The 25,743-nt window shown below is 57.9% G+C and overlaps 1 protein-coding gene across 13 annotated transcripts in view; it reads left to right on the top strand.

Moving 5' to 3' along the window:
• Nucleotides 1-3,088: 3,088 nt before the first annotated feature.
• BRD1 (bromodomain containing 1) overlaps nt 3,089-25,743 on the top strand; it is a 37,811-nt gene continuing 15,156 nt past the window's right edge. For 5 of the 13 annotated variants that reach the window (XR_001854245.3, XM_037006757.2, XM_017667817.3 and 2 more), the window contains exons 1-6: nt 5,739-7,119; nt 17,770-17,926; nt 21,288-21,419; nt 21,640-21,768; nt 22,188-22,500; nt 24,151-24,411. Coding sequence is in view for 12 of the 13 variants with exons in the window: in XM_037006757.2 (XP_036862652.2) it covers nt 5,753-7,119; nt 17,770-17,926; nt 21,288-21,419; nt 21,640-21,768; nt 22,188-22,500; nt 24,151-24,411 (2,359 nt within the window). In the remaining variant the exon portion in view is untranslated. Of the gene's footprint in view, nt 3,244-3,553; nt 7,120-17,769; nt 17,927-21,287; nt 21,420-21,639; nt 21,769-22,187; nt 22,501-24,150; nt 24,412-25,743 lie in introns of those variants that run through there. The other 8 variants (XM_037006758.2, XM_017667818.3, XM_017667816.3 and 5 more) reach the window with 6 other exon arrangements.

Here is a 25,743-nt window from a genome sequence, read left to right as displayed (position 1 = left end):
GGGGCAAGAATGGAATGAAATCTGTTGAATTGGAATTGGAACTATCAGTATGACCTCAAGGTTTGCTAATAGATGTCAAAAAAGATATAAGTGTGTGTGTGTACACACATATTTCTTAGCTCTCTGCTGAGTGTAAATGGAATCATACTTTACATTACACTTGTGTGGCTCCATTGAAATGAATCACTTCAGTTGCTGTGTGCCATTCCATTGCAGGGACACACACCACTTTATTCATTTTGTTGCCCATGGACATCTAAGTTTTTTTCTCAGGTATTTTTGCAATTAAAACCAGTGCTGCTTTGAACGCTGATGTACCGGACTCCTGATGAGCAGGCACAGGTTTCTCTGGCATGCATCTGGCTGTGGAGTGCAAGCAGGAACAGATACCAGCTTACACCAGAGCTGAGGATGGGTGTGCACATTGTGGCAGCTTGCATTTTCCAAAGGGCCACACTTCTCCCATAACACATGCTCCTCTTAACATGTGACTTTGACACTTTCCTTCACAGGAAGTAGGAGTTCTTGAATCTGGACCCGCCTGGGCAGAAGTGATGCTATGGGACTTCTGAGGCTACAGTAATGAAAAGTGATACAGGTACCACCTGGTTCTCTTAGGACTCCTGCTCTTGAAACCCGGCCACCATCCACAAGGACTTTCCAAGGCCCTCAGGTCACAGCCTGAACCAGCCTACCAGCCACGAGTGCACCATCTTCCATGCCCCCGGCGGAGATGCTCCAGCAGGCACAGCATTGAGTAGCCAGCTGTGCCTGCTGAAACCCGCCCCAATAGCAGGTCTGTGAGCAAAGGAATGATTGCTGCTGAGCAGCTAAGTTTTGGAGCTGGTTTGTTACGCAGCAATAGATAACTGATACACGTCCCACTTCACTGGGTAATGCCGTGTCATTTATGAAGACAAGTGGCCTGTCATCCCAACCAGCAGGGTGTGTGTGTTTCAGTTAACCCACCTTGCCATCCCTGGATGCTGTCAGACTTGATTGTTTGTGCTCATTTGGTCTGGTGTCACTTTGCATTTCCAAAACTACTAGTGACGTGGCTGGCCTTTTCTATGTTGTTCTCTGCAAGAAGCCTCATTACAGGTTTTGCTAATCATTCTATGGGCTTGTTTTTTTCTAACGGACTTGGAAGGGTTCTTTCTCTGTTCTGAATACTAATCATTTGCAAGGTACACAGGTTTTCAGTTTTTGTTCTTCACTTTCTTTAGGTCTTTAGACCTATTGTTCAATAGTTGTAAGGTACATAGTTACCATCCTTTTATTTTCAGTTTGAGACATTTTTAGGTGTATTTCTTATAGGTAGTATTTAAATATTTATATTCCAATTTGAGAGTCTGTCTTTTAATAGATGAGTTTAAATCGGTCACCTCTGACCATTCCTCTGAGTTCATTCCTGTCATCTCACATTTGGCTCCTTAACATTTATCATTCTCTTTTCCATTTTCTGTTGGTGCTGTCAATTCTTCATTTCAATTTTCCCCCAGCTGCTTTGAAATCTGTAAACCCTATTTGCATTTGCCAGCAGAAACTTTGTATTTTGAACTTTTTAAAAATTCTCTGACAGTGCAAGAACCTCAGTGTGTCTTCTGCTCCCCTCTCTTCTTCTCCCCGTCCTATGCCGTGGCGACTTCCTCCGGGGTTTTCTTGAAGGCTGTCACTCCATTTGAATAGCCCAAACTGGCATCCATGTCTACGGCTTGCATTCACTCTTTGTTTTGCTGGGGTGTATCTTCCAGGAATGTTTTAGAGACTCTGTGTGGTAAACTTTGATGTTTATAGGCTGTAAAGACATCTTTATTTGCCAATCTGTTACGGAATTCTAGGTTCAATTCTCTTAGAATCCTGACAGTCACTCCTTGGCCAATTGACAGGTTCAGTCTGGTTAAGCCCTTTCCTCCCTGAAGGTTTTGAGCTAGTTTCTTTATCCTTGGATGTCCAGACATCACTCTGACAGGCCTGTGTGCAGGCCTGTCGTCACTCCTGGCCACATGTCTCCCGCTCCCTGGAGAAGTGTTTCCTGTCTTCCGCCGTCTCTTGCAGGGGACTTGGACTTTTGCTCTGTGCTGCGAGGTCCTCCGGCTGGTGGCTTGCCTCCGGCTCGCCCAGGGTGAGGAGAGGATGAGGAGGCGGACATCTGTAGAGTGCAGGAGACACTAGCTGCGGGCAGGCTTGGCGCCCCAGTGCCCAGCCTGCCCCATCTTGGCCGAGGGGGCACCAGCTTCCATGTGGGTGGTCGTGGCTGCAGTCCTCACCCGCCCAGCAAGGCTTCACCTCTCAACCCGGACGTGCGTGCAGGGCGCTCCGGGCCCTGGCGGGGACGCGCGGTGACAGGCTCAGCCCACTGGCAATGGCGACGGTGGGGGAGCCCAGGCCCCCGATGCTAGGCCTGCCCACGCGGGGGTCGCTCTCAGCAGCTCCGGGGGACCCAGCCTCTGCCCTGGGCCCCTTCCCCTCCCGAGAGGCCCTACGGCCGCTCCTTCCCCGGGGCTGGACGCCCACGGGCTCGGGCGCCGACCACGAACCCTCGGCGGAAACCGAGGCACCTCCTAGGCGTCTCCCCGCTCTTAGGACACTTCGAGACTTGGCCCCCGGATGAAAACCGCCTTGAGCCCCCGGAGTTCAGGGTCTAAACAGGCCCAAGGGGAGGCGGCCAGGCCCGGGCCCTCGGAGGGCGCCCCCGGCGGGGCCCGCGACCCTCGGGGGCCGACCGGCCCCCACCCTGCCCGGCTCTCCTCCACTCACCGTCGGGGGCTCCCCGGCCCCGGGCGCCTCCAGCGCCCCCGCCCCCTCCTCAGGCCCGCCCCGCCCCGCCCCGGTGGCCCCGCCCCGCCCCGGCGGCGGCGGCGCTCGCGTCACGGCGGCGGAGGGCGGGGCGCGTCTCGCACGCAGCGCGCCGGGCGGAGCGCTCGCCGCATTGTTTGCTTCGCTGGGGAGCGAGCGAGCGAGCCGGCCCGGGGGTCCGAGCCAGCCCCGCGCCCCGCGCCCGCCCCGCCGCCGCCGCCGGCCGGGCCTCCCCGCCGGGCCCCGCGCCCGCCCCGCGCGCCCGCCCCGAGAGCCCGCGGCCGCCGAGCCGCGCCGGGCCGCCGCCGACAGGAGCCCGCGCCCAGAGCGGCGGCGGGCCGGGCCTGCGCGGCCGTTGGCGGGGGAGCCGCGGGCGCCATTAGCGCCGCCTCGGCCGCGCCGGCCCCGCGCCCGCCGCCGGGCTCCGCGGCCGCGGCCCCGAAGGTGAGTGAACGGGAGCCGCCGGGGTCGCCGCCGGCCTCTCGGGTGGCTGTGCCGACGCCATGTTTGGCGGCCGCGGCGGGCGGGCGCTTTGTCCGCGGGCGGGCGGGCGGGCGGGGAGGCGGCTGCGGGGAGCCGGGGAGCCGGGGAGGCCGGGCTGTCGGGAAGCCGGGGCGTCGCGCGAGGAGGCCGGGCCGTGGAGGCGGGGAGGCCGGCCTGTGGAGGAGGCCGAGCCGAGCCGCGGGCGAGCCGGGCTGGGGGGAAGCTGGGGAGGCGGGGAGGCCGGGGCGTCGCGGAGGCCGGGCGTGCCCCGCCCCGCCCGGGGGCTGCGGCCGAAGGGGAGGGCCCGCGACCCCGGCAGGGAGGCGGGGCGGGCGGACGGCGGCCCCGGCCCGCGGGGAAGTGACCGTGCGGAGGTGCGAGTTGCCGGGCGGCAGCGCCAGCGCAGTGGAGTTCGGCCCACGTGCACACGCCCAGGAAACCGCCGCGCCCTGGAGACGGTCCCGTCGCCCCGGAAAGTTGGCGCTGCCGGTCAGCGGCGGGACGGGCGGGCGGTGTTCGCGCACCTGGCCGCTCCCCAGCGCCGGGCTGACCGCCCCTCGCAGCCTGCGCCGCGCGCCGCCCCTTGGGTGTCCGAGAGCCGGCAGGGCCCGGGTCCAGGGGCCGGCGGGCCGTGGTGGGTGGGAGCGTCCCCTCTTGCGGCCCGTGCAGCTTATCAGGCCTGCTGATGGTCCGTGCAGATTCCTGCGGGTGGAAATGCTTGTCCCGCACGGAAGCGCCCGTTCGGGCAGGCCCGGCCCCGGGGCGGTAGGGAGGCGGCCACGACCCTTCCGTGCGCGTTAGGAGATTGGGGTTTGCAAGGGTCGGTCAGAGAGCTGCTCGGTGCTGCGGTGGAGCGTCTTTATCCCGGGGAGGTGAGTGACCGGCTGTTCCTTCTGCCCCACTTCGAGCAACGACTCGTGCAGCCGACCCGCGAGCTGCGTCGGGCCTCTGCTCTCCACTCGCCAGGAACCCCCCAGGGCCAAGTGAGAGCCTGAAGGAGTGTCCTTCACACTCCTCTTCACGGCGAATTCCTGTCAAATTTCAACATAAAACTGACAAAAGAAAACCCATTAAAATAAGAAAGATCTGTTTTAAAAAACACATTTAGGGTCTGAGCTTCCTTTTGGGACTTAAAAGGGAAGCCTGCCTTTTGAGGGCTTTTCCCCAAGACCAGCTGGGTGGCCGGGAGGCTGAGATTCAGGCCCCCGAGGGTGCCTCTGCGCCAGCCCTCCCTTCCCGGGTGGGCTACGTGGTGGCAGTGGCTTGTGCTCCAACTTGGGGTGTTTGCTTGCAAGCCCATCTCTTAAACGTTTTGCTGTTTGTCCCCGAGATGCGGTTAGTTGTAGGAGGAAGTCTGGGAGGTCCACGAGAGGTCACCAGTTTCACAGTTGGCACTCTGCGTGGTGGGTGGAGGTGCAGAGTCAGGGGCTTTCGGCCGAGGGAGACTGCTGCGGAGCCCGTCAGTGACAGGCCTGGGGCACATTCCCGAGGCCGAGATCTCAGGCACTGGAGCCAGTGTCGCAGCCCCAGAGTGGGGCTCTGCAGACAGTGTGGGGTTCTCAGGGGTGGCTCTCGCCGTGGAGTGACAGCGGAGGCGCTGTCTGTAGCACGTTGCACATGTCATGGTGCCCTGGGGAGGGATGAGGGCACAGCCTATCGCGGTGGGAAGGCAGTAGCTGAGGGGTGCCCCTGAAGGGAAGCAGCAGGCTGAGTGGCCTGTGAGGGGTTTCCTTGGCGGTCACCGTGGAGGTCCTGCAGAAGCTGGGTTGGCACCTGTGGGAGGAGCAGGGGTGGTGGTGGAGACTGGCTCCAGACAGTATGGGGCTCCCCTCTTGGGTCCTGGTGGGGCTGGAGGACATGATAGTGGAGAGGATGGACAGACTATGGTCACACCAGGCCACTGAGGCCTCTGGCCCAGCAGGGGCACCACCAGGATGGCAGTGCTCTGGGGCTCCAAGGGCCCTCTCCTGGGTGGCAGCAGAGGAGAGGAAGGGCCGGCTCGGGGAGTGGTGGTCAGGAGTGGAGAGCCCCTGAGCACGCTTGTCCCGCGGTCACGAGGTCCGTGCCTGCAGGCGTCCAGCCGGTGCATGGGCTCCCCGAGGTTCAGGGCTGGGACCTGACCCAGGAGGGATGTCGCAGTCACCCTGGTGGCCTGTCAGCTTGTCTGAGAAGGTGACTGTGAGCAGTGGGGCTCTGTGTCCTCGAGGGGCGTGCCTGCTGAGGGCCTCTCCTTACCACATGCCTCTCTCGTACTGGGAATCCCTGGGTCGGGGGGTGGCCTGGTGGAAGCTGTTGAAGGTCATTGAAACGTGATGATGAGTTCTGGGGTGAGTGATTTGTTCGCTGGGGGTTCTGTCTGGAGTCAGCGTGTACTGTCTGGCTGTGCCCAGGCATGCTTGGGGGTTCTCTCGTCTTGCATCTGTGTGGGGCTCAGCTTACCTCTGCCTCTGTTGCAGGGAGTCAGTACCAAATGAGGAGGAAAGGACGATGTCATCGAGGCGCAGCAGCGAGGCACCCTTCCTCCCCGTGCAGTACTAAGCACTCACCCGCTCGAGAGACCCTGACCTACGCACAGGCCCAGAGGATGGTGGAGATCGAGATCGAGGGGCGCCTGCACAGGATCAGTATCTTTGACCCCTTGGAGATCATCCTGGAAGATGACCTCACTGCTCAGGAGATGAGCGAGTGCAACAGTAACAAGGAGAACCGGGAGCGGCCGCCCGCGGGCCTGCGGGCCAAGCGGCACAGAAACAACAGAGTCAGGAGGAAGAACGAAGCCCTGCCCAGTGCCCCCGGCCCGCTGGCCTTGGCCGGCACGCTCCCCGAGCCCAGGGTGCGCCTTGTGGAGTACAGCCCGCCGGCCGCCCCCAGGAGACCCCCTGCATACTACAAGTTCATCGAGAAGTCGGCTGAAGAGCTGGACGACGAGGTGGAGTATGACATGGACGAGGAGGACTACGCCTGGCTGGAGATCGTCAACGAGAAGCGCAGGGCCGACTGTGTCTCGGCTGTGGCGCAGAGCGTGTTTGAGTTCCTGATGGACCGTTTCGAGAAGGAGTCCTACTGCGAGACCCAGAAGCAGGGGGAGCAGCAGTCCCTGATCGACGAGGACGCCGTGTGCTGCGTCTGCATGGATGGTGAGTGCCAGAACAGCAATGCGATCCTCTTCTGCGACCTGTGCAACCTGGCCGTGCACCAGGAGTGCTACGGGGTGCCCTACATTCCCGAGGGCCAGTGGCTCTGCCGACACTGCCTGCAGTCGCGGGCCCGGCCTGCCGACTGTGTGCTGTGCCCGAACAAGGGAGGTGCCTTCAAAAAGACGGACGATGACCGCTGGGGCCACGTGGTGTGCGCCCTGTGGATCCCGGAGGTCGGCTTCGCCAACACAGTGTTCATCGAGCCCATCGATGGCGTGAGGAACATCCCTCCGGCCCGGTGGAAACTCACATGCTACCTCTGCAAGCAGAAGGGCGTGGGCGCCTGCATCCAGTGCCACAAGGCCAACTGCTACACGGCATTCCACGTGACGTGCGCCCAGAAGGCCGGCCTCTACATGAAGATGGAGCCTGTCAAAGAACTGACTGGCGGGGCCACGACCTTCTCTGTCCGCAAGACCGCTTACTGTGATGTCCACACGCCCCCAGGCTGCACGCGGAGGCCGCTGAACATCTATGGGGATGTTGAAATGAAAAACGGTGTCTGTCGAAAGGAGAGCTCCGTGAAAACGGTCAGGTCCACGTCCAAGGTCAGGAAGAAGGCGAAAAAGGCTAAGAGGGCACCAAACGAGCCCTGTGCGGCCCTGCCGCCTGTGAGCGCGCCCTACATTCCCCCTCAGAGGTGAGTGCTGCCAGCACGGTGGGGGTTGGGGGCACAGCAGGGCCGTGCTGAGGGGCATCGTGCTTTCTGGTCACATGGCACTCAGTGGTCCCCTGGAATGGGCCTCATTTGTTCCTTTGGACCAGGTGGCACGGAATGTGCCGGGATGTGCCAAGTGCTGGGATGTTCCAAAAGGCTTGAGTCTGAAACTTGGAAGGGTGTGTGGCTTCCTTAACCGCACACGGGCCCAGGTAAGCTGGGTGTCGGCAGCCAGACTGCTGTCACCAGGGCCTGGGGCCCCGATGTGCCCCCAGTACTGTGGCCATCTTCCACACAATAAAGTGCTGCTCCAGCCCTGCTCGCCCAACAAGGCCTGGGGTCCTCGTAGGTTACTTAAAATGATTTGTTGGGAAGGGAAGTGTGGCTTCACAGGGTGGAGGTCAGAGTGGGGCTGACGGGACCCCTGTGGAGGGAGGCGGTGGCCTTTGTCCTGTTGTGTGACAGCCTGTCTGGTTTCTGATGGTTTCCTTCGTGTGTGAGCATCGTCTGGTCAGTGTAGGGCTGTCCCTAGAGTGGCTCCGCTGGCCCCTGCTCCAGGCCGGCCCTGCCTTGTTCTCGCGTGTGTCCCGGTGCCCGCCCGCGTCTGCAGTGGCTGCTCCGGCACCTGGACTTGTTTCCTCCTCTTTGCCTGATCCTCTTGCTACAGGCTTGCTGTCTTCACTCTGTTATCTTTTGAAATCCTCTTGTTGAGGATACGAGGTCAGGGCACCCCACACCAGAGCCTCTGAGTGGGGAGCAGATAGCTGCCCACAATTCCTTGAGCCCCGAGGAAGCAGCGCTGTGTGGCGGGCCCGGGGCGTTAGGCAGTGTGGGGGAGGCGTTGCAGAGATGATGAAGTGAGGCGCCAACAGACGTCTGCTCTTGAGAGACTGCTGCTATCTGGACATGTGGTGAATGAAATTGTGGTTATCTTACAACTGGGTGGATGACAGGCTTGTAGGATGTTTTATTATTAAAGAATAAAAATCTTCAACATATTGGATATTAGCTTTTTGTATTGTTTTCCTGCATGTCTGTGGTATAAAATGAGGTATGCTTGTCAGTACTTGTTAATTAACAGTGTGGTTTGGCTCTGACGGGTCCTGAGTTCTGTGCGGCTCGCTGGTCAGGTGGTAGGAGCAGCGGGGCTGCCCCTTAGCTGGGGGGCTGCCCGTTTCATCCCGAGGGGCAGGCACTTACTCTGTGTTAGGAATTAGAACTACAGCTTTTTTTCCAAAATGAAATCTTTCTCCTGTTATGGGGCAGTGCATATTTGCTACAGAATCAGTAAATTTAAACAAAGTGAGTTAAAAAGTGCCCTTAGGTCCCACTTATCCAGCACACCGCTGTCAAAACCAAGGTGTCTCTCTACAGCTCAGTGACCCTGACTTTTAAAAAACAATTTCACTTGGTTTCTTATCTGAGTCAGAAAATGTAGGATTTGAATCAAGAACTTCTGTTTAAGAAACCCTAAAAATGTGACCTTTACTGAAATTGAAGTAAATGAAACAAAAAAATGTGATCTAACAAATTGAAAAGACAGAAGTCTGGAGTGCTCCCTTCTGGGTGCCGCACTGTGCGGTCACTGCCCTGGAGGAAGGAGCCTTACATGGGCTGTCCCTGGGGCTGCAGGACTGTTTGGGGATGAAACGTGTGATTGGAAAGTGTGTCTAAGATGGCCCAGCCTGAGTGAGGAGAAAAAACCATCTCTTGGGCCTAAGTATTTCAAAGGTGGTACAGCTCAACCACATTCTAAAGGTTTGTTTTTTTCCTTTTTGTAATTTGGGAATCAGCTGTTTCGGTTTGGAGTAGAGATGAAAGACATACCAAGGTAGGTGTGTGTGGCTGCAGGCCGTGCTGCCTGACTGTCCAGAGTCCGCAGAGCCCCGGCGTCCTGGGCCACCTCACCACCCCCAGAAGGCCTCCCTGCCACCCTCGGCCCCTGGACCTAGTGCTGGACTGGTCTGCGAGGTGTTGGCAGGTGGTGGGAGGCTGAGGCTCAGCAGCCACTACTCCTATAAGTGGGGCCTGAGGGGCAGCTGCTCCTGGCTGCAGGTTGACCCTTTCTGGAATGTAAGCTGGGGAAAGGCCAGGAGCGCTGTGTGCAAGGGAAAGTGGGGTGCTCTCCGCAGCCTTCAGAGCAGGACCTGACAGAGCACGTGCTATGACAGTGCTTTAAGGCAAGTGTGGGGTGTGCTCTCCACCCACTGAGCAGTCGGATCCCAGAAGAGGGGGCACCTGTGTCCTGCAGAGAGGAGGCTGACTGTGGGGTAGGCACTAAAGTGCTTTCTGTGATCTGAGTGGTTTAAAATTATGTTTGACAGCAGGAACGATCCCTGAAACCCAACTAGTTCAAGATTATTGTCTGTTCTTAGTAGGAGGAAGGTTTGTTTAACTTAGCATTTTTAAGCCCCAAAGACTGCTTTTCATTTCTCTAAGTAATAGGCTCTGGAGTAAAGATGGGGGTCTTCTGAAGCTTTGTCCATACAGCCAGGGGCTCTGGGTCAGAGTCAGAGGTCAGCAGGGTCGGTCTGCACCAGGCGTGGCCCTCTGCCGCCTGAGCCGTTTGTGTGCCCGCCGTTCGTGCAGATGCCACCTGGTGGGTGTTACTTGAGCTCACAATGAGGCTGTGGCATCAGGTTCACGGCTGCTTCCTCGAGGGCTCTGCTGTGGGTGCCTGCACAGCAGATGAGGGGGGCTGGCGGAGTGAGCCCTTGGTGGCTGCCGGATAGAGGGAGGGAGTCCATGCTTGTTGGATATGACAGTAAAAAGCTTGGGCTTGAGTCTTGTATGTCTTTCTTTCCATGTGAGTGGCAGTTAATTTTACATGTTGTAAAAGCCGCCACGTGCTGTGCACTGGGGCAAGGAGGGCAGCCGACTGCATTCCTGCGGGCGTCCTGCTGGAGGCCGGCCAGGGGCAGCCCTCCTGGGTCCCGCCCAACGGAAGTCTGGGCTGTGTGGGGAGCAGCAGCTCCTCCGGGAGGAAGTGCTAAACACCAAACCGAGAAGTAGAGCCAGGGCTGTGAAACGCATGTTATGTGGACAAGCAGGGCAGGTGGCGTCACATCCCACCTGATCTCCGCCCTCACAGGCAGGCCAGGCGAGGGGACTCGGAGGTGTTTTCCTCGCCTGTGACCACACTGCCTTCCTTGGACTTTAACTCGGGCTGGGGCAGGCGTCTCACTGTGCATGTCCACATGGGTCCAGGCTCCACGTGCACTCCAATGAGGTGGGGTGCAGGACAGCAGGCGAGCATATTTGTTTCCATCAAAGAGCTGAAGTGAATAAAACAGCGAATAATCTGGGAAAAATCTGGTGCTTCAGGATGAGTGTGACTGGGGCGGCAGGCTCCACGCAGCTCTCTGACTCCTTTAGGAGGTCCCAAGTCTGCCACAGTGCCGGGCTGTGCTCCTGGCTTGTGCCCTGCTTGGCCCCAGCCCCTGCTGGGGACGCGGCCTGCTGGTCTCTGCCAGGACGTCCTGGCTTCATCCCTGTGCTGTGCAGCCTGTCGGGCCTCGGTCTCTTCCCAAGCTTGCCAGGTGTGCTATGCCAGCTCTCAGTCCATGAAGAACCTGTCACAGGAGTGGAATTTTGCCATTTCTGTTCGCATTCACTGCATTTGCTTGGTTTCGGCAAAGATAGGAGAGTCAGCAGATTCGTTCAAGTTTGCTTTAATTGCCACAGGCACTTTGACCCCTGCCACACCCTGGGGTTGTGTGGGTGGACACGTGGAATGCTCCATTTTTGATGGATACTTTGAGGCAGTCAGCAGTAGGATAGGTGGACAGGGTGCCCTCCATGAGCATAGCAGAGACTGGAATAGGGTCAAGGGTGTTATTGCAATTTTTTATTTGGAAAAACTCCGAGTTTACAAAGTGTTGCAACAGTAAGGGGAAAAAAGAACACCGAAATGCTCTTTGCCCAGAGTCAGTGCTTACTGAAGTTTTATCCGTTTGTAGCAGCCACACGTGGTCCAAGTGCCCTCGGGTGATTCCACACAGCCTTTGCATGGATGTGTGTCTGCTGGGATGGCCTCCTCTGGGCAGGCACAGCCCCATTCCTGCGGTGTCTGTCTGCACAAAGCAGGTAGGCGTGTCCCTGCTTCCGGTCAGGATAGTCCGGTCTGGTCAGGTCAGCCTGCCTTGGGCTGGGTCTTTCCACAGCTGCCAAGTCTTCTGAGGTGGCCCTTGTGAAGAAGGCTGTTCTCTGTAGAGCGAGCCTCGTTTGCTGTGGTGTCCTCATGTAATGGAGGTGTGCCCGGTGCCGTGGAGGCACCACGTGTGCCCCACCAGGAGGTGGCGATGTCCCTTGCCTCTTGGTGGGTAGCGTGTTGCCGGTGCCTCCACGGGAAGATTTCTGCCTCTGCTTCTGGGGGCACCTGATCTGCAGCCTGCACCTCCTCACCATCAGCCCGGATGTCGTGTCCCTCGGTCTGCTCTGTCGTCTTCCTGTGAGGGCCGGGAATCAGTGTCCACCCTCCCTGCAGTTCTCTTCTGGTGGGATCCTTCCGTTCTCCTGTTTTTGTGTACTGGGAGGTGCTCTTTTTCAGAGAGCTCCACCCCAGCAGGGCCTGGGCACCTATGTGGGCCCATGGGCAGGATTTCCGATAAGGCTGGGCTCTGCCGGATGGCTGTCATCCTCCATGGACACATGCCCAGCCCTGTCAGGGGAGTGGGTGGGCCTGACCGCGTCACGTGGGCAAGGGGTTCTCCCAGGAGCCGTGTGGCAGAACCACTTCTCTTCAAGGCAAGTTCGGGCTTTTTTGGGTCTGGAAGGTTGGATTTCCTCCCTCCGACCTGTGAGCTGTTCTGCAGGTGAGTTGTCCCCAGTCACCATCCCCACTGGCGATTCAGAAAGTGCTGGAAGGGATGGAGACCTGAGCCCACTCCCAGAGCCAGACGCTGGGCATCAGGAGATCCTTCTTCAGTGTCCCTGCATGTGTCTGTGAAAGTAACTGTTTAGTATGTTTTTTCTGTTTTTCATGATTTTTATGTAAAAATCTTTAAAGACTGGAGATTAACATACTAATTTTTCAAGCCTATCAGTTTGTTTTTAAAGAAACAGACTTTTAAATGACCTCCGTCCCTGCGGGCCTCCCCAGCCCCACGATGGCGGCTGCTCAGGAACTGGGGTTGGGTCCCTGTAGTCCTGCGCCTGTACGTGTGCGGCCCCGTGCGGTTCACGCCGGCCCTGAACGGGCGCCTGGTGCTGGACACATGGCGTTGTGGTAGTCAGGTGTGGCTGTGGGGCAGGGCATGTGTGGGCATCAGCCCGGGCCCCCAGTGCACCCCGGTGTCCCTCCCTTACACGCGTCCCTGGGAGTGTGGTGAGCTGGTAGGCTGTGTCATCACGTCTCGCCCCCTCCTCTTGCCTTCTAGTTTCTAAAGATGTCTTCCAAGGTCTTTTTGAATCTAGAAGCCTGTGTGTAGGGAGGGCCCGTGCCGGTCTCCCTCCTCCTCCGTCCTGTGACTGTTCTAGGTCCATTCGAGTTGCCCCAGCTCCTCCCCGTGCCTGTGAAGGTAGCAGTGAGGATCCCTAGGGCCACGGCTGTACCTGGTGTCTTGCTGCACTGAAGTGTGTTGATACGTGTGCCCTTTCCTACCAGCAGGGGGTGCGCCCTGGGTCTGCCTGGGGCTCCGCCCCCAGCCCCCACCCCATCCTGCCCTCCTGCCCCTGCAGCAGCCTGTGGTCCTCCCATGGTAGCTCGTGGGTCTGGTTTTACATCTTCCCCACGCGCGAGTCCTTCCCGGCTGGTGGGCAGGGCTGGTCCCTGTGCGCTGGCTGCCCTGCCCCAGCACCACGCTGGGGCTTGCTGTGCCCTGATGTGTGAGGTGTCAACCCTGTTCTCCAGTCACCTGCCCTGTGCACAGCGCCAGGCCTCACCCTCGGCCTTTGGTCAGGGTCCCCTGGATGAGTGTGTTCCCGCCGGAAGCCTGGACCCCATGCCACTGATCGCGCAAGCTTGCTCATAGCCCACCTCGCCGCTCACCGGTTCTCTCATGTCTTAAATTCATGGGGTTCTCCATAAAAAAACTAAAAAAAATCACTATTATAAATAGTGTGTTTTTTCAAATTAGCATTTTTTGCTCTTTATAGGGATCCGGGCATTTTTTTTAGATTGATATACTACATTGTGGATTCTCTTAGATTATCTTTGTGGACAGTGTCTGTGAAAATGGCAGTTTGGGGGGCTTTTTCCTGTCTTATCCAAACTCAGTCAGGACCAGGACCACCAGCCCAGCCAACGTGACGGGGCGAGTGCGTCTCCCCAGCCTCGGTGCTTCCTGAGGGTCGCCTTTATCACTGACGTGTTTTTGTTTGCTCTGTTTTATGGTCAGCACTGGTCATGTCTAAGTATCCCTTCATTGCTCTGAGGGACTCGCCCAGACGGCCTTCCTGCCTGCCCCTCCTGCCCTCTGGCCTGCGCTCCAACCAGCTTCCCGCGGATGCTTGATTTGTTGGCTGGTCTTCGCTGACTGGCCTGCCTCCCTGTAGTGTGTTGGCCCCCAGGGCAGGTCTTCTCTTTGCCCCCGGAGGCATCCCAGCCCCCTTGCTCCCCAGAAGCCCTGGGTCAGGCAGTCACCCTCAGGTCTAACCACTGGGGATGAGGTTTTTTTCTATGTGAAAGTGGCTTTGTTTCTCAGTGTGGATGACTGTGCGCCGTCTTGCCATTTTCTGGGTTGCTTGTCCGTTCCCTAGAGGTCGGCGATGATGCTTGCAGCCCCTGCTGGGTCTCCTTGGGTGGGAGGTGGTGGGAGGGGGTTCCTCTCTGCCGGGTGAGTTCCTCGGCCGTGTGGGCTCCTGACTGCCTGTGGCTCTTTCACGTGAGTTTGGAGGTGGCTTGTATGATGACGGTATTTTGTGTTTCTTGCTCGAACTGTTTGTCATGAGTGTCTGCGTGTTTAGACCTTAATGTCACTCAGTAGCATTTTACAATAATCTCCCTCCCTGAAGGCTGTTCACGGCTGTCCTTGATTTGCAGACCTCATTCCTGGTGGTGGGAAGCTCCCCAGCAGCTCTCTGGGGAGCAGGGGTGGTGGGCATGTTCCTCCTGGTCCGAGGGGCTGCCCCCAGTGACCCCGGGAGCAGTGGTGCTCCATGCCTGGGCGCAGGGCCGGCTGCTTTTCTGCACCTTTTGCCGTGATAACGCTCTGCTCTGTTGACACGTGAGTTCCGGTCTCAAGGCCACCCTGTCCCGTTGGAGAAGCCCCTGGCTGCCATGCGTGAGGCCTGCGTGTGAATGGGCGTGCTGCGCGGGTGTTGGCGGTGATGGCAGCCTGGGACGCGCGCCCTGTGCGGTATGCCTCCCCCTGCCTGCCGCCGGCCCTGAGGTGGGCTCATCTGATCTTCCAACGGGGAACCTTTTCTGATAAATCTTTCTTCTCCTTTTCTTTTGGGGGTGGGAGGAAATTTTAAACTACTGATTCAGTTCCTAAAATAATCATTTACTAGAGGTGTGTGCTTAGGGTTTCTTTTTCTGTGTTGGTTTTGGTTACGCCTTTCTACAGGTCTGCGTAATGTTGGCTTGTGCGGTGAGATTTCCAGCTGCTCTCTGCCCCGCATGGACTGCATCCTGCCTCGTGTTTCTGTCCTCTCTCCGTGGCAGTCGTGGGTCCGCGACAGCTCAGGCCTGTCTTTTCAAAGAACGGTTTTGGCTCTGTTGGGGCTTTCTCCCATGCTTCATACTGCAGTATTCCTTGCTCTCTGTCTTTCCCTCTTTTTGAGTTACATGGACCTGTGACTTCGCATCAGGTCAGCAGGGTGGCGGTCTGGTGCTTGCATGGTCCTGCTCCCCACAGTGGGGTCACCAGCACGCCCTCTGCCTCACGTGTCCACGGCTGGAGGGAGTGGGAGCCCCCCGTCTGTGGCCAGCACTGTGCGGGCAGGTCTCACACGCCCTTGTCTCCATCTCCATTGTTCCATTTTCTAACTTTAACGTGTCCCCTCGGATGCCTAGCATGTTGCCAGCCTGCCTTTCCATCTGAGAGGCCCTCTGGGTTGTGAACTGCAGGGTAGTGATCCCACGTTTTGGGTTGAACCCCAGCACTTTTCGCCCTAGAGTCCAGTGGCAGCAGTTGTGGGTCTTGGCAGTAGGTTCATCCCATGCGAGCGTTGGTGGTCTGGTGTCCTGCCGCATTCAGCACTGACACCGTGGGGTGTGGGGGCCAGTGTGCCCATCACCCAGGAGGGAACGGCTGTCCCACGGTGGGCTCGGAAGCCGAGTGGGTGTCGCTGTGTGCGGGCGCCCTGCATCCCGCCCGGCTCTTGGCACCGTGGGCCACGTGAAAGCGCCTGGGTGAAGCACTGTGCTCAGCCCTAAAGGTCTCTTTCCAGGGGAACACCAAAACCACAGATTGGTGAGCCCGCCTCGCTGGGTCCTCCTCTGGTGTCCTGGGCGCCCGAGTACCTCCTGCAGTTACGTGCCCCACGCTTTTTCTCCAGAGCTCAGCACAGATCTAGCACCTCTGCCTGCTGGGTGTCGGGAGGCACCTTGTTTGTGAGATTTGTTCGGAAAGTCTTGAGAAGATCAAATTTCTGATCCTTTCAATATATTCTTGGATAATATGAAAAAAATTAGGACAGAATACAAAATCATAAAGTTGCATAAAACAGATGCATAACCTGACGAACTGCGGCCCTCTTGAGATAGGACCTGGCTGGGCCCCAGGACCACCGCTCTCCTCACTGGTGGGGCTGCCTCCTGGCCCTCTTCCTGGGCACCTGGGCTGCTGTGCCTCTGCAGTTGCCCGTGTCCACTGGGCGTCTCCTCCTCTAAGGGTTCCTCCTAGTCTCTCCCTTTGAGGTTGTCAAGGGAGCTGGATCACCACCCTGCTGCGGCCCCCGTCCCTGTCCCGTGGCTGGTCTGTGCTTCTGTGGGCGGTTTGGTGCGTGATTGGCAGTTGGGTTGGGGGTGGGTTAGTGGTGGCGCAGCAACTCCCTGAGGCCTGTGTGCACCCTGTGCCCCGGTGCTCGGCCCCCGAGCTGTCCTTCCTTTGTGACTGTTTCAGCTCGTGAGGAATAATCAGGACTGGAATAAACTTTTTCAGTAAATATTTTAGAACAGCTTTAAATGTATTTTCACCAATGCCTTGCTGTTCATACCTGTGGGCTGCTCAAGGCCCAGAAATATGGACTCTGGGGGAGTGGTGGTTTGTTCCAGGAGGGTGAGAATCTCCATGAGCATGTTGCCAAGCATGTTTTAGACCTTCAGTTTGTTCAATACTTTTATCTGCATGTACTCATTTGGTCCCTGAGGCCAGTGAGCGCATGGTCACTGTGATGTGTGAAGGCGCCTGTCCGCACGTGCTGAGGTGCGCTGAGCTGCACGGTGAGGTCACTGCTCACTCAGCACCTGCTTTTCCCTTCAGTCAGAAGTGGCAGATCAGCCCTGCCTACAGTTGACCTGGCCTCTTGTCGCCTCCTGCCGAGGCCGCGTGGCTGGGCATCCCAGGTCTGCAGACCAGCAGCCCGTGGCCCCACCCAGGCTTCAGAGCTCGGGGCCTTCGCTTGCCACGGGCGCTCTCGGCACCTTCCTCTTGGTGCTGCACCCTGTGGGGCTGCTTTCCGTGTCTGGGCACAGCTGGCTCCATGTGGTTCCTCGGTCGGGTTCCCCTGTGGGACCGACGCTCCTGCCAGAAGCAGCGGCCTGAGCGTGGGACTGGGTGACCCCGAAACATGGCGGCGTGCGCAGCGGGTCCTTCAGTTTGGCGTGGAATTTGGGGCAGTGTTGGAAGCATGTTGGAGGTGCTGTTGCTAAGAGGGCCACCTCAGGTCTAGATGTGGCAGAGCGGGGCTGTTCTGAAAGGTTTGGCCTTGATTATTTTGTAAAATAATAATTTTGAAAACTTTTGATTTGCATTCTTCAAAAGAATTGGGTCTTAAAATTCCTTGATTTCTTTTCTGAAGTTTTGATGTTTGGTGCACAGAAGAATGCATATTTCATTTTGTATTTCTGTTTTTAATTTATAGTTGAGTTTTTATTATCTTTGGGGTCCTTCTGAGGCATGGATGAATCATTCCTTGTTTCAGCAGGAAGGGTAGTAGCAGGCACATGGATGCTTTCTGGGGTGCCTGGAAGGGTTTTAGGTGACCGTCATTTCCCCTCAAGCACATGTGTTTACAAGCTCTCTGCATTGTTTGAGGACTGAAAGGGCCCGTCGTCATTTTGGAGGTGGAGGCTCCTCTGTCTTCGCCCCCGAAGTAGCAGCTGCCTCTGCCTCCCGTCTGTCCTGCCTCCTTTCTCTGTGGGGTGACTGGGTGAGACCAGTGCTCCACATTCCCCTGCCCTTCGTGACAGCTTCCCCTAGATGCCGGCTAAGGTCAGTGTGTGCGCGGACAGCAGAGCACGTAAGGAATTAAAAACGTTGACAGCTTTGCTCAGCACGTTTCCCTTTTAGATGTTTAATCTACTGGACACTTGAGTGAATTAAAAGTGGCTGAAAACTGGGGGATAGTTGGAGCCATGGGCTTAATTTCAGTAGAACCAGGGATTTATGTGTGCCAGGAATGAGAAAGAAAGGGTGTGGACACACATGGCTAATTAGAAGTAATGCTGGCACTTCTAGTTTCCATAATGAAAACATGTAAATATATCGCCTCGAAGCTAAACTCTTGAGTTTTTCCATGTTCTAGATTAAATAGGATCGCAAATCAGGTGGCCATTCAGCGGAAGAAGCAGTTTGTTGAGAGAGCCCACAGCTACTGGCTACTCAAAAGGCTGTCTAGGAACGGCGCACCGCTGCTGAGGAGACTCCAGTCCAGCCTGCAGTCCCAGAGAAACGCGCAGCAGGTACGTGGCCCTCCGCATACTTTGGGGCCTCTCGCCCTCCTGACACGCGGTTCAGGCGCAGCAGCCCAGAGGGCGTGCGCCTGCTTCTGGAGGCACACGAGGACCCGCGAATGCCCAGGGCTGTTAGCTGCAGGTCGCGCGGGAGGTTCAGGTGTCCACGCCACCTGATATTTCTGCAGCCTGAGCTCCGCGTCCTTCCTTGACCGCTCCTGCTGGGGAGACCACAGGGGTGGGAGCAGCAGGAGCAGGGCCCAGACCCCTCAGGGTAGGTGCCGAGGGGGGAGCCGACACCCTTTCATCCGCAGCCCTTTCTCAGTCAGTGTGTTTTCTGGGTTCCATGTCCTCTTCCATGTGGCCTGGCTGTTGATGGGCACCTCACCCTGACTTTTCCTAATTCCACTGTGGTGACAAAATAGGAACTTAAAGTATTAACACATACAGATACTCAGGTTTTTAAAAACATTTGGGTTTTAACATCTTTTATATACTTTGAGATCCACAGAGAAGCTTTTAAGATTCTGGGCTTCTTCAGGATGGGCAGTGCTCCCTGGACCCTCCCCCATCTCTGGGGAAGGAGGTGCCTCAAGGCTTGAGGGGTGTGTTTCTCAGCCCCGTTGCCCTTCTGAGGTGTGCTATTGGGCTGTCACTGCCAGGGGTCCAGGGCCAGTGCCGTGCCTGCAGGGACACGTGGGCTCAGGCCGTGCAGGCCTCTTTGCAGGCCTGGCGCCGCCTCCCTCATCCAGGATGTCCCAGGTTGTGGGGTTGGGGATGCTGGGTCCGGTGTTCCGGCACACAGAAGGGGGCTTCCGTAACGAGGTCACGGCTTCCCTGGACGCTCTCGTAGACGAGGCCAGGTGGCAACCTGAGCAGTCCGTTGTCTGTTGCCGGCCTGCTCTGCCCTGCAGCACTGGGACTGCCGGCCGCCTCGGACCCTCCCTTGTGGCGCATCACGCGGGCTGCTGGCTCTGGCTGTGTGCGTCTGTGCCAGTCTGGAGTCTGTCCTGAGCCCTGGCGGCATACCTGGGGACTTTGTTCCTGACACATTCTTAGCTGAAGTGCTGTGTGCTCGTCCCTCCTCCCTTTGGGGTGGTGGTTCCCCTCAGGGCTGAGCCGGGACTCACACCTGCGGAAGTCGGGGTGTCAGCCACTGCACTTGAGAGGCGCTTGCTGGGTGGCCTCGGGAGCTCTTTGGAAGGTGGGGTGGCAGGAGCCTGGGCCTCTGTGGGTGATGGGGCCTGGTAGGAAGATAAGGACATGGAGATAGATGGGAGCCTTTGTGGTGCTCCAGGGAGTTGTTGCAGAGGGATAGGGGAGAGCAGAGAATGCAGACCCAGGATTCCCGTCTCAGGCTGGAGGAGCCCCTCACACACAGGCTCCCCATGCTGGAGGGTGGGATGGGGGCCGCCAGGGCCCTGGGGCCTGGGGAGGAGGGCACGCACTGGGAGGCTTGTGGACAGCGCGGCCTGTGGTGCGCACGCATGCGCAGGTTATGAGAGCACGGGGTGCAGGCCAAGGAGGTGTTGGTGTGTCAGCCACGAGTCCACAAGCAAACTGAGTTGGTGAGGACGGGAAACTCGAGGGACAGGCGGGTGCTCGCCTGGCAGAGGCGCTGGGAGGAGGCTCTCAGATCAGGGTCCACACAGCTGACCTGCTGGTGCCGACAACCCTGACGCACCCTCACTGGGCTGGGGTCGCAGTGCTGCTGTGAGCTCACCTGTCTGGGCAGTGGGCGCTCTCTTGTCATTCGTCAGGTGGAAGTTGGCTCTGTCCAAATGTGGACGTGGTGTCCTGGTCTCTGTACTGGTCCCAGAGACGACTTCCCTTCTATGCCATTTTCCCGAGGCCCCCTGGGGTTGGCGTTTGCATAGGAAGTGAAGACCACTCAGCGGAGGAGGTGGCACACGTCTGTCACCCCGTGAGTGGGCACCGCGTATGCAGAGAGCGGCCTCGGCCAGCAGGGAGGATGAGGTAGCACTCACCCGGCTGCACGTCGTCGTTTGGTGGTTGTGCTAAGAATACCTGCTTTAAACGCGTGGGCTGGAGGTTTCCACAAGGTCTGGGGAATGTGGTTTCCAAATACACCTTTTTGTGTATTTACTGGTCTTGCTTAAACAGCGATTGCCTGTAACTCCTATTTGATGCCTGAGAATTTTAAATGTCAGAATAGGCCTCGTGACTCCCGCCTGGTGGGTCCGGCGCATAGCCTGGTCTCTCCCTCCTGAGCCTCTGTGTCTTCATGCTACCGCGGGGAGCGTGCTGGGGGCCCTCCTGAGCACCCTTGGGCGGTGTTGGCTGTGGGTGGCTGTGAGTGGATCCAGGCAGAGTGCTCCCTACAGCCGGGTGATTGGTGCTGAGACCCAGAGTCAGGCGGCGGTGGCGGGGCTGGGGGCCCCTCTGGATGGATGTGCTGTCTCAGCTCTCTCTGCATCAGGTGGGCTGGAACCCCAAGGGGCACAGCCGTCCCGAGTGGAGTAATTCCAGAAACTGGCCCAGGGCTGTAGGTGTTTGTCCCAAGAGAGGTAAAGGCCTCCCTTGGTCCAGGGAGAAGATCACGGAAACCTGCAGTGAGTGTCTTTGGCTGCCGCGGTCAGGGGGTGCCGGATGCTTGCCGGAAGTGGAGGGGACAGTGTGAGTGTGGCAGGGGAGTGTGATTCAGGGCCCGGGGGGGAACCCTGGCTCCTGCCTCCTTGCTGTTGTGGTAGGCGGCAGGGGCGTGGTTGGGTAGCGGGTGGGCCTTGGGCTGGGGACAGCTCTGGCGGGCGTAGCCCCTGGCATGTGGCTTCTGTGTTGCTGTGTTGGGGCAGCAAATGGGTGGAAGGTGGTCCCAGAGCTGAGGACGGGCAGCAGCTGTAAGAGTGCATGGTGACCACCCTGGGAACTGCGGACACAGCTGCCACCAGGCCATGTGCAGTGGCCACCCGCCCAGCCTCATCAGGCCCAAGCTGCAGGACTGTCTTCCATTTCTTTGCTTTTTTAGTGTAACCTTTAATTTTGAAAAGGTTAGAATGGAGTGGCTGGGCCGCAGGTTGCTTTGAGGCCAGCGGCACGTGTGTCCCAGGGAGGGGGATGGTGCTGCAGGGGCACCACGGAGCCGCCGATTTCAGAGGTGCCAGGGTGAACGCCTGTGGCCGGGTCTGCGCCGGGACGTGGTGTGGGGCAGCGGTCGGACTCGGAACCGGTGTGTCCAGTGCACAGGCCGCCCACAGCGGGCCTGGCCTCAGCCCTTCCGTGTTCTGGCTGCTCCCGGGCCGTCCTGCCCGCCCGGCGTGTGACCCCAGGGGGAGGGCTGGCACCCTGGCCGCGGGGACGCTGGGTTTCTGAGGTCAGGGTGCCGGAGGCTGACCCCGGGTCACTCTCTCAGAGGGCAAACGATGAGGAGCTGCAGGCCGCCAAGGAGAAGCTCAAGTACTGGCAGCGGCTGCGGCACGACCTGGAGCGCGCGCGCCTGCTGATCGAGCTCCTGCGCAAGCGTGAGAAGCTCAAGCGGGAGCAGGTGAGGCGCCGCGCCCCCACTGGGGCCCAGGGCCTCCCTCCCTTGGGGCGCAGGCTGGCCGACCCGCCGCGGGGGTTTGGGAGGGCACCGTGCGTGGGCCGTCCCCCGTGCAGAGGCTTCGGGCCTTTTGCGGGTGGTGGCCAAGGTGTGTAAAGTGGGAGCCTGTCAGCAGCAGGCAGTGCAGGTGTCCTCAAGCTAAAGCCAGTGCCGGCTCTCCCAGGTGAAGGTGGAGCAGATGGCGCTGGAGCTGCGGCTGACCCCGCTCACCGTGCTGCTGCGCTCTGTGCTGGACCAGCTGCAGGAGAAGGACCCCGCCCGGATCTTCGCCCAGCCCGTTAGCCTGAGGGAGGTGGGTGCTCGCGCCCTGGCGCCTGGGTTTGCATGCTTTCTGGTTAGTAAGCATGAGCTTGATAGAGTGTATGTTCATTTATTTCCTCGTTCTTTTAAAATTTAATGTGTGTTTTAATGATAAAAATGAACATTTCATCATAAAACATTGTAAACGAGATAGCGTGAAAGCTTCTGCTGAGAGCCTCCGAGCAGTCGGTGGGGTCTGCCGGGATCGGCGCTCGGAGCTGCTCACGCAGGAGCCCGCGTCGGGAGGGCCCCTGGTAGGACGCGGGGCTCATCGGGTGTGTCTCCCTGCTGCACACATTTGTGCCGTGTGTGTGTGTGTGTGAGTGGCTCTCAGGTAGCAGGTGTGTTGGTTATGTAGAATGAAAGAGTTCTTTTTTGTTTGTAAATGACTATTCTTCTTCCCAAAATTAGGTGCCAGATTATTTGGATCACATTAAACATCCCATGGACTTTGCCACAATGAGGAAGCGGTTAGAAGCGCAAGGGTATAAAAACCTCACTGAGTTTGAGGAGGATTTCGATCTCCTAGTAGATAACTGCATGAGGTACAATGCCAAGGACACGGTGTTTTATAGAGCCGCAGTGAGGCTGCGCGATCAGGGCGGTGTTGTTCTGAGGCAGGCCAGGCGCCAGGCGGACAGCATCGGCTTTGAGGAGGCCTCGGGGACGCACCTGCCCGAGCCGCCTGCCGCGGCCCCTCGGCGGCCTTTCTCCTGGGATGACGGTAAGCACAGCCCAGAGCCCAGGGACAGACGGGAGAATGCTCTTCCAGTGGACTGTGTCCGCGTGACCTGGTAGACTAGAATGAGGACCACGTACGTGACTTCAAGTTAGTGGTGGTTTCATGAAGGAAAGGAAAAGAAATAGGTGAAATCACCTTAATAACATTTCTTTAACCCAGTATACCCACAGTTTCATGATTTTAACATGAAATTGACATAAAAATTATTGAGGGTGTCTTTCATTGAAAACCAGCCACGTTTTAGGTGCCCACTTCAGAGGCACATGTGGCCAGGGGCCCTGTGTGGGACAGCCGGGGCCACCAGACACAGATCAGGAAGCATTTTAGTTGGTCTTATACCCAGGGTGGGCCTTGATGGACTTCCGAGGCTGTCTTGGGAGTCAGGGAGTCCTGCGAGCCTCGTCTCAGAATGAATGGAGAGCCAGCACGGGGACTCTGGCTGCTCTGGCCCACGCCGTGCCTCCCTCCAGGGACCAGTGTAGCTGTCTACTCACTGTCCCAGTCCTCGGAAACGGGTGGCCATCATGAGACAGACCTCCCTGGACTGGGATGGGGCTCAGGGGCCTCTGTGGTGCTGGGCCTTTCAGAACATGGCTGTAAAGTCACCATGTGTGAAGTAAATTTCTATATCCTGGTTTTCTCTGAGGATAAAATGAAGGGTAAGAAGTCCCACCTGGTTTCTTCCCCAGTGTTCGGTTGGGGATTTAGGTGAGCCAGAGAACCGTATGTCACATGACAGGTGCTCCCCACCACCCCCTCTGTGGCACATCTGCCGGGGCCTGGGGCGCCTCCATGCGGTGCCGAGGCCCGCACGCTGCCTCTGTGCTACACAGGGTCGTTCCTTCTCTGCTTGGGGGTAAACGAGACATTGGGAGTGTCTTTCTTTGGGGTTAGAGTGAAAGAGTTTCTGTTCATGGGGATGTCTTTGGCTGTGTTCTCTGTGGAGCTCCTCTGAGGATCGTGATTAGGCCCACTCCTTTATTTCCCACTGTGACATCTTGTTCAATTCACAGAAGAGACACATGCTCTTAATGAAAGGCTTGTTTCTGGAGGAGGGTGGAGCCATTAGTTTCTGACCATCTGTGGTGGTCTTCCACCCTCACCTCCCATATTTCCAGAGTGTCTTTCCTTAGCCACCTCCCTTAATTTGAGATAATTTATGCTTTATAAATTTTGGTGTTTTGCCGAAATTCAAATGGATAGTGATTTTTGTAGTAAATATGCCTGAAATTCAGATTCTTAGTTGCACAGCCCAGGTTTAACAAAGCCACTCAGGGGCCTAGGTGTGGAGACAAGCTCAGACATTGGCTGTGGTGTCCAACAGCCCCGGGTTGGTGCCCTGGTACGGAAGGGCCTGTGTGTGCCATCAGCAGAGGCGCCACCCTCAGGGCTCCTGCTCACCTGCCTGGATTCAAGGTATGGGTGCAGCTTGGTGCTGTCTGGCCCTGGGAACTGGGTCTCGGTGCCTAGCAGCTGTGGATTCAGGTCTCCCTCCTGGAGCACCCTGACACCCATGGGGTGAGGCACATGTCTCCCTGCGCAGGCAGTTGGGTGGAGGGGCCTGCGTCAGTGAGGTTGTTGCAAGGGACAATGGTGTTTGGTGGCTGATGGAAGCGTGTCCTCTGGCTGCAGTGGACAGGTTGCTGAACCCGGCCAACAGGGCCCACATGGTGCTGGAAGAGCAGCTGAGGTTGCTGCTGGACAAGCTGGACCTCACATGCTCCATGAAGTCGAGTGGGTCGCGGAGCAAGCGGGCCAAGTTACTGAAGAGGGAGATCGCCCTCCTTCGCAGCAAGCTGAGCCAGCAGCACAGCCAGCCCCCGCCCGCGGAATCAGGTATTGGAAGCTTTGAAGAGGAAAGTGCTCAACTGGGGCAGGAGACGGGCGAGGAAGGTGAGCACGTCCTTGGTGTCGGTCCTCATTGAGTCGCGGAGGTGCCACTGACTTGGGTCCCGAGACTCCCAGAGCCTCATACCTCTGGGTTCAACTTGTCTCAAACAGATGCCAGATCTTGCTCGCGCTCTATCTTGGCACTTAGTCACAGAGTCGAAAGCACAGAATAAGGGTTTTTTTCCCTCAGCTTGGTCCTGAAAACCTGTTTAGAAAGAATGTTTCGGCCCTTGTACAACCTTCCAGAGTGGCTGCAGAGTGAAGGTGGCCCATACGCTGGAGAAGCGTGGATCACTGGGCTGGGACAGGAACGAGAGCCAGCGGTCATGACGCCGATTCCAGAGGCAGGCGGGGGGCCCCCTGCCAGTCACTGGGCAGCAGGAAGCCCACCAGAGCTGCCCTGCAGGACCCCCACCCCCTGCCCTCGGGCAGCTGCATGGTGGCCTGTCACATGCACACACTGAACGTGCCTTGCCTTGATCCCGGTGGGAGCGCATCTGGGCGGAGAGCTCGGCATCAGGGAGTTTCCATGACGGGAGCTGAGGGAGGGAGGGACACTGTGTGCCTAGCAGGAAAACTAGTGATCTCAGGGGCGGGTGGCGACAGGTGGCTGGCTTCGTGTCCTGTGAAGTCGGCCTTCGGGGGAGGACTTTGAGTTGTCCTAGTGCATGAACTCGGCAGGACACCAACGCTTCCCGCTCTTTTCTGTCCTCTCCTTCTCTAACTCGGTGCCGACACAGCTCATCACATAGCAGGGACAGCGAAACGAGACTGCTTCCCACAAGTGTCAGCAGTGCGGTTTATGAAAGTCTCAACTTTTTCCTGGCATGTCAGTAAGAAGAGAAAACCATTAAAACAAGACACACAAAAGTGTTTTATGATTTGCTTTAAAAAAAAAAATACTGGTCAGCGGTGGGCTTCGGCCCCGCCAGGCTGCCGTCAGCAGCTGTGGTCCAGCCACAGGGAGCGGTGGTGACCTGGTCCCTGTGAACTCAGGTCTTCCCGTGTCGCTGCCCCTTACCCTGTTGAGATAGCCCCCCGAGTCCTTTTTTCTCTTAGAAGATGGCCTTGTGCACACAGCTAAGACTCGTGCACGTACCTTTTCCTCCCTCCCCACCTGCTATGGCTCCGGGGTCATGATTCCTCTGTTTAGATGACTGGAGTGTAAGACGCAGACTGTACAGAGCTGCTCTTTTGGGCAGCAGGAGTTGCAGCCAGGCCCTAGAAGAGACCAGAGGCGTCTCCTCCACCGTGGAAGCCTCTGCCGTCAGTGTGCCACCGCGCCCCTGCCTGTGAGCGTTTTGTTCTTGGAGCACTTGCTCACGTGGGCCTTTG

This window comes from Manis javanica, chromosome 10 (genome assembly GCF_040802235.1).
Source record: "Manis javanica isolate MJ-LG chromosome 10, MJ_LKY, whole genome shotgun sequence".
Taxonomy (NCBI): Eukaryota; Metazoa; Chordata; class Mammalia; order Pholidota; family Manidae; genus Manis; species Manis javanica.
The sequence above is the reverse complement of the archived record's forward strand: the minus strand, read 5'-3'. Positions and strand labels throughout refer to the sequence as shown.